The sequence below is a fragment of the Procambarus clarkii genome, chromosome 8, assembly GCF_040958095.1.
Source record: "Procambarus clarkii isolate CNS0578487 chromosome 8, FALCON_Pclarkii_2.0, whole genome shotgun sequence".
Taxonomy (NCBI): domain Eukaryota; kingdom Metazoa; phylum Arthropoda; class Malacostraca; order Decapoda; family Cambaridae; genus Procambarus; species Procambarus clarkii.
In genome coordinates, this window is record NC_091157.1 from 12,144,774 (window position 1) to 12,152,635 (window position 7,862).

Here is a 7,862-nt window from a genome sequence, read left to right on the forward strand (position 1 = left end):
TATAAACATCACGTCATAATACTTATTCTTCACTTCTAAGTGAAGCTCTTTACCTGCTACACCTGCTACACCTGCTACACCCAGGTGTAGCAGGTGTAGAGCTTCCTCACTTTCCTCATCTTCTCCTCCCAGCCACCAGCAAAGAGACCGGAGGGAAGTTGATATTTAGACACTCCTCCTCCTCCTCCCAGATATATACAAGCAGAACTTCCTCTCTTCATTACGACTAACCCAGAGAGGACGGAGAGGGAAGGAGAAAAAAGCTGGCATTGTCTGCCCAAACAATGCTCTCATTACAGACGCCTCTCGTGCTGTTCCCCAGCTCCCGTCTCCGCGACAGGGCTCCGACACACGTTCACACAGAGACGGCCAGAACGATACACAGGAAGATATACCAGCATCTTAACCTTGGATTCAATCGTCTACCTCCCAGACTACACGACTGATCAACTTATTGATCGGCGTCGCTGTAACGTGCCAACACGATACGTTTTTAACGTACCCCAAATGTACGTTCTGCTCGGTGTACAACGTAACGTTAAAAACGTATCATGTTGGTGCGTCACAACGACGCCGATCCAGAAGTTGGCCAGTCGTGTGACGATCAAATCCAAGGTCAAGATGCCAGTCAATCAAGATTAAAAAGGGGATCTGATAGGCAGTAAAGAGATCGGCTAGTCAGGCAAGCAGTCCATGAAGCAGACAAGTATAGACAGTTGATAAAAGTCAGATTAACAGATAAGGGAAATTAGATAGACCGTTGATGAGTCGGCCTAACAGTTCATGTAGGAAAATAATGAACGACAGATAGACAGTTGATGAACGTCTGGTAGACAGTTCTTGAAGCAGCCGGGAACATTTGATCAATCAGTCAGGAAGACAATTGATGAATAACAAAGAAATTTGTAAATCAATCAGGTAGACAGTTAATGAAGCAATCAGTTAAGAAGGCAGTGATTAAATTAAGAAGGCAGTTAGTCACCTACAGTTAACGAGCCAGTCGTTGAAGATGGCAGTTGAAGTTTGTAGAAGGGAATTAAAATGCAGTTTTAGACCTTGATAGACCAACACTCAGACGAAGATAGACCGACACTCAGACCATGATAGACCGTCACTCAGACCACGATAGACCAACACTCAGACGAAGATAGACCGACACTCAGACCACGATAGACCAACACTCAGACCACGATAGACCGACACTCAGACCACGATAGACCGACACTCAGACCACGATAGACCGTCACTCAGACCACGATAGACCGACACTCAGATCACGATAGACCGACACTCAGACCACGATAGACCGTCACTCAGACCACGATAGACCGACACTCAGACCACGATAGACCGACACTCAGACCACGATAGACCGTCACTCAGACCACGATAGACCGTCACTCAGACCACGATAAACCGTCACTCAGCGGTGGAGGTACAAGGTTGTGGTGGACGGTGGAGGTGAGCACGCGTACAGGGTGACACTCTAGATAGACAGAAGCGAGATAGACAGGAGCGAGGTAGACAGGAGCGAGGTAGACGGGAGAGAGGTAGACAGGGACGAGGTAGACAGGAAAGAGATAGAAACATAGAGACAGATAAGGCTGAAGGTAGACAGTTGACAGACAGATAAGACTGAAGGTAGACAGTAGACAGACAGATAAGACTGAAGGTAGACAGTAGACAGACAGATAAGACTGAAGGTAGACAGTAGACAGACAGATAAGACTGAAGGTAGACCGTAGACAGATAAGACGCCAGTAGGAAAGAAAAACTATATGAAAGAAAATTACAAATAGTCGTTCATTTCCGTGGTGCTGTTAGCATCGTTTTTCGACTGACGGTCGTGGATCCCGGGTTCGATTCACGAGCGGGAAAGCAAAGGATAGGCATATTTACTTTCCCCTTCTGCCTCTGTTCACCTAGCAGTAAAGAGGTTCCCGAAAGCTAGGAAATTGTTGTGGGGTTGCATCCTGCGGTGGTTCAACCTCCTGGAGATCCCTCCATACAAGATATCAAGTATAAATATCAAGATATCAAGGAACAGAAACACTCAAACGTCTCATGAGACTGTATATAAAACTGTATGTTTACATTTAGACGTTTTTGTATATAGGAAGCTACCTTCCTGACCGAGTCGTAGAGGGAGGGTAGGGTGTGGGCGGATTGAGGGCGTGGGCGTGAGTTTCCAGCCCCCACACCGGAAGGGCGGCTCCCTTCATCCAGGGTGAGAGGCAGGTGGGGAAGGGCTAGAGGGAGGGAGAGGATAGGCCATTCCCCCAGGGGTAGGCTGCTGCCTGAGGCAAGGAAAGGGGGGATATAATGCTGTAACATCGGGCCACAACAGCGTGCTGTAGCCGCCCGTCAGGCCGTTCTGTCGCCTGTCTGATCTTTTCCCTGGACCCTGGAATACATCTAGACGGATACGGCAGCTCCGACGGAGGCGTCATCCCCTGAATGTTTCCGTTATGCATCGCTTTGTTTCGTTTAGACACTGTCGCTTGATGATGCACGTGAGCGAAGCTGATCGAGAAAATCGGGAGAGGAAGTGGCTCCCGTACGTGTTGTGACAATGGTGGCAGGGGGGGGAGGAGGAGGGACCAGGAGACGTTGTTAAAGAGGGCCTCGTTGATGAGGCGAGGAGGACAACAGCGTGCAACTGTATAGTGATGATTCTAAAGCAACTCTTAATTCTGTTTCTCACCTGTGTGACGCCCCTGTGGTAAGCCTTCAGTGTCTCACCTGTGTGACGCCCTTGTGGCCAGCCTTCAGTGTCTCACCTGTGTGACGCCCCTGTGGCCAGCCTGCAGTGTCTCACCTGTGTGACGCCCCTGTGGTAAACCTTCAGTGTCTCACCTGTGTGACGCCCCTGTGGTAAACCTTCAGTGTCTCACCTGTGTGACGCCCCTGTGGTAAACCTTCAGTGTCTCACCTGTGTGACGCCCCTGTGGTAAACCTTCAGTGTCTCACCTGTGTGACGCCCCTGTGGTAAACCTTCAGTGTCTCACCTGTGTGACGCCCCTGTGGTAAACCTTCAGTGTCTCACCTGTGTGACGCCCCTGTGGTAAACCTTCAGTGTCTCACCTGTGTGACGCCCCTGTGGTAAACCTTCAGTGTCTCACCTGTGTGACGCCCCTGTGGTAAACCTTCAGTGTCTCACCTGTGTGACGCCCCTGTGGTAAACCTTCAGTGTCTCACCTGTGTGACGCCCCTGTGGCCAGCCTTCAGTGTCTCACCTGTGTGACGCCCCTGTGGCAAGACTTCAGTGTCTCACCTGTGTGACGCCCCTGTGGTAAACCTTCAGTGTCTCACCTGTGTGACGCCCCTGTGGTAAACCTTCAGTGTCTCACCTGTGTGACGCCCCTGTGGTAAACCTTCAGTGTCTCACCTGTGTGACGCCCCTGTGGTAAACCTTCAGTGTCTCACCTGTGTGACGCCCCTGTGGTAAACCTTCAGTGTCTCACCTGTGTGACGCCCCTGTGGTAAACCTTCAGTGTCTCACCTGTGTGACGCCCCTGTGGCCAGCCTTCAGTGTCTCACCTGTGTGACGCCCCTGTGGCAAGACTTCAGTGTCTCACCTGTGTGACGCCCCTGTGGCCAGCCTTCAGTGTCTCACCTGTGTGACGCCCCTGTGGCCAGCCTGTAATTTACTCAAGTATTGCTCCTCTGCTATAGTATTTTTTCTTGTATTCCACCTAAATATTGTGTCCGTTTCTTTGAAGATGTGTTCCACCCGTGTGATTCACTCCTAGTGTAATTCTCTGGCACTTCTCAATTTTACTTTCACCTCGTTTGTCGTAATACTGCCCCTGCCACCCTGGCAAAATTCCCCTGCCATCCTCGTAAAACTTCCCTGACACCCTCGCAAAACTCCCCGGCCACCCTGGCACACTCGCAAAATTCCCCTGCCACCCTGGCAAAACTCCCCTGCCACCCATGCAAAACTCCCCTGCCACCCTGGCAAAACTCCCCTACCACCCTCACAAAACTCCCCTGCCACCCTCGCAAAACTCCCTGCCACCCTGGCAAAACTCCCTGGCACCTTGGCAAAACTCCCCTGCCACCCTGGCAAAACTTCCCTGCCACCCTGGCAAAATTCCCCTGACACCCTGGCAAAATTCCCCTGCCACCCTCGCAAAACTCCCCTGCCACCCTCGCAAAACTCCCCTGCCACCCTGGCAAAATTCCCCTGCCACCCTCGCAAAACTCCCCTGCCACCCTGGCAAAACTCCCCTGCCACCCTCACAAAACTCCCCTACCACCCTCACAAAACTCCCCTACCACCCTCACAAAACTCCCCTACCACCTGGCAAAACGTCTTCCTCGTGACTAAACTTGTATCTGTTACAAGTAGGAGTCAACACTGTCGTCCCTTAAATCCCTAAACCACATATGTTGACGATGCATCACTCTGGCCTCGCCTGATAACCTCAGTGTTCTGGAAATAAAAAACTTCCTGTTTGCAGATTACACGTAACGGTTGCTAAGCAATATTTTACCCTAGAGGCTGCCCGTTCTTGTCCCTAACCCTCGCGCTCACAAAGTTCCCATGGACCAACGGGAGGGAAAATTATTATTATCTAACTGTCCAACAAAACATTGCAGACTTGTATCTATTAATTCCATTTACCGTCATTACGAGAAGCGAGTCTGTGTTGCTAAGTGTTGACGGGAACTAAAGTAAGATCGTATAGCGATCAGACGCCACCACCTGGAGGAGCTATAGTGTCTGTCGGTGGTGTTGGTCTGTTGGCGGGGATCAAGGGAGAGTCTCTCTCTCTCTCTCTCTCTCTCTCTCTCTCTCTCTCTCTCTCTCTCTCTCTCTCTAAACATCAAGAAAAAAGAAGAAGAATTGGAACAGGTGGATGAGGCGGAACTGCCAGACGTGGTTATGCTTGAGTTGACACGAAGTACGACAACTTCGTTGAACAGCCTTCAGGCAGACTACAAGGTAATGATGGAGGCCAGCGCTGAACACACACACACACACACACACACACACACACACACACACACACACCGCGGGACCAAAGAGCCAGTGCTCAACCCACGCAAGCACAATTAGGTGAGTACACACACACACACACACACACACACACACCGCGGGACCAAAGAGCCAGTGCTCAACCCACGCAAGCACAATTAGGTGAGTACACACACACACACACACACACACACACACACACACACACACACACACACACACACACACACACACACACACACACACACACACACACACACACACACCGCGGGACCAAAGAGCCAGTGCTCAACCCACGCAAGCACAATTAGGTGAGTACACACACACACACACACACACACACACACACACACACACACACACACACACACACACACACACACACACACACACACACACACACACCGCGGGACCAAAGAGCCAGTGCTCAACCCACGCAAGCACAATTAGGTGAGTACACACACACACACACACACACACACACACACACACACACACACACACACACACACACACACACACACACACACACACACCGCGGGACCAAAGAGCCAGTGCTCAACCCACGCAAGCACAATTAGGTGAGTACACACACACACACACACACACACACACACACACACACACACACACACACACACACACACACACACACACACACACACACACAAACACACACACACACACAAACACACACACACACACACACACACACACACACACACACACACACACACACACACACACACACACAAACACACACACACACACACACACACACACACACACACACACACAAACACACACACACACACACACACACACACACACACACACACACACACAAACACACACACACACACACACACACACACACACACACACACACACACACACACACACACACACACACACACACACACACAACACACACACACACACACACACACACACACACACACAAACACACACACACACACACACACACACACACACACACACACACACACACACACACACACACACACACACACACACACACACACAAACACACACACACACACACACACACACACACACACACACACACAAACACACACACACACACACACACACACACACACACACACACACACACACACACACACACACACACACAAACCTTAGGCTCCAAGTGTGTGTATTCAGATCGTGAGAGAGAGAGAGAGAGAGCAGCTATGAATGAGTTATCAAACAAGAACAAATATCCGGCTCCAAGAACAACTGTGAGGCGAGACAGAACATCACGAATGTCCAAAGACAGGTAATGCCCTTCCGTAACTCGTAAACACTCGCTCCTGTCCTACCCAACCACTTGGGCTGGACGGTAGAGCGACGGTCTCGCTTCATGCCGATCGGCGTTCAATCCCCGACCGTCCAAGTGGTTGTGGCACCATTCCTTTCCCCCCGTCCCATCCCAAATCCTTATCCTGGCCCCTTCCCAGTGCTATATAGCCATAATGGCTTGGCGCTTTTCCTTGATAATTCCTTCCTTCGCTCCTGTCCTACTTCAGCAATAACAAAGATGTGCGAAAATAATTATTATATATATAGAAAACGGGAACCTAGTAAGAGTGGCCCAACCAGGGACTTAGCGGCCTTACCTAGAAAGTACAAGCACACGAATATCCCTGAACACAAAAAAAACAATAATTAACGCTGTAACGAGGTCATTGGCAACGTAATGAGATCATTGCCGCTGTAACAACGAGATCATTAGCGACGTCAGGAAATCAATATTCGTCTAATATCTGGGTTCAGTTTACAGTCTTAAACTCGACTCCACATGAAGAGTCAAGAGAAGTGGAGAGATTCTGCTCACCAGCAACACCATAATACGCATCATGTGGAGGAGCAGGAACAAGAGCAGTGGAGGAGCAGCAACAAGAGCAGTGGAGGAGCAGCAACAAGAGCAGTGGTGGAGCAGCAACAAGAGCAGTGGTGGCGCAGCAACAAGAGCAGTGGTGGAGCAGCAACAAGAGCAGTGGAGGAGCAGCAACAAGAGCAGTGGTGGAGCAGCAACAAGAGCAGTGGAGGAGCAGCAACAAGAGCAGTGGTGGCGCAGCAACAAGAGCAGTGGAGGAGCAGGAACAAGAGCAGTGGAGGAGCAGGAACAAGAGCAGTGGAGGAGCAGGAACAAGAGCAGTGGAGGAGCAGGAACAAGAACAGTGGTGGAGCAGCAACAAGAGCAGTGGAGGAGCAGCAACAAGAGCAGTGGAGGAGCAGCAACAAGAGCAGTGGAGGAGCAGCAACAAGAGCAGTGGTGGAGCAGGAACAAGAGCAGTGGAGGAGCAGGAACAAGAACAGTGGAGGAGCAGCAACAAGAGCAGTGGAGGAGCAGCAACAAGAGCAGTGGAGGAGCAGCAACAAGAGCAGTGGAGGAGCAGCAACAAGAGCAGTGGTGGAGCGACAACAAGAGCAACACGAGCAAAGAGACAATAAGAAGGAAAAGGACGCAAGGATGTCTGCGTCACGCACGGCTGCCTGGGATTGGTTGATCTAGCTCCTAGCAGTCTGACCGCAGCATCCACGCCGCCAGCGGCCACCACACGCAACACTCACGCCGCCAGCGGCCACCACACGCAACACTCACGCCGCCAGCGGCCACCACACGCAACACTCACGCCGCCAGCGGCCACCACACGCAACACTCACGCCGCCAGCGGCCACCACACGCAACACTCACGCCGCCAGCGGCCACCACACGCAACACTCACGCCGCCAGCGGCCACCACACGCAACACTCACGCCGCCAGCGGCCACCACACGCAACACTCACGCCGCCAGCGGCCACCACACGCAACACTCACGCCACCAGCGGCCACCACACGCAACACTC

General features: G+C 51.5%; 1 protein-coding gene across 1 annotated transcript; it reads left to right on the forward strand.

Annotated features, from left to right (window-relative positions):
* Positions 1-6,809: 6,809 nt before the first annotated feature.
* LOC138359694 (GRB10-interacting GYF protein 2-like) lies at positions 6,810-7,526 on the forward strand. The gene has a single exon (XM_069319152.1). It carries the CDS (start codon positions 6,810-6,812, stop codon positions 7,524-7,526), a length of 717 nt encoding a protein of 238 aa, XP_069175253.1.
* Positions 7,527-7,862: the final 336 nt, after the last annotated feature.

Excerpts from the sequence above, each read along its gene's own strand:
- LOC138359694 (XM_069319152.1), top strand. The coding sequence starts at position 6,810 with ATGAAGAGTCAAGAGAAGTGGAGAGATTCTGCTCACCAGCAACACCAT.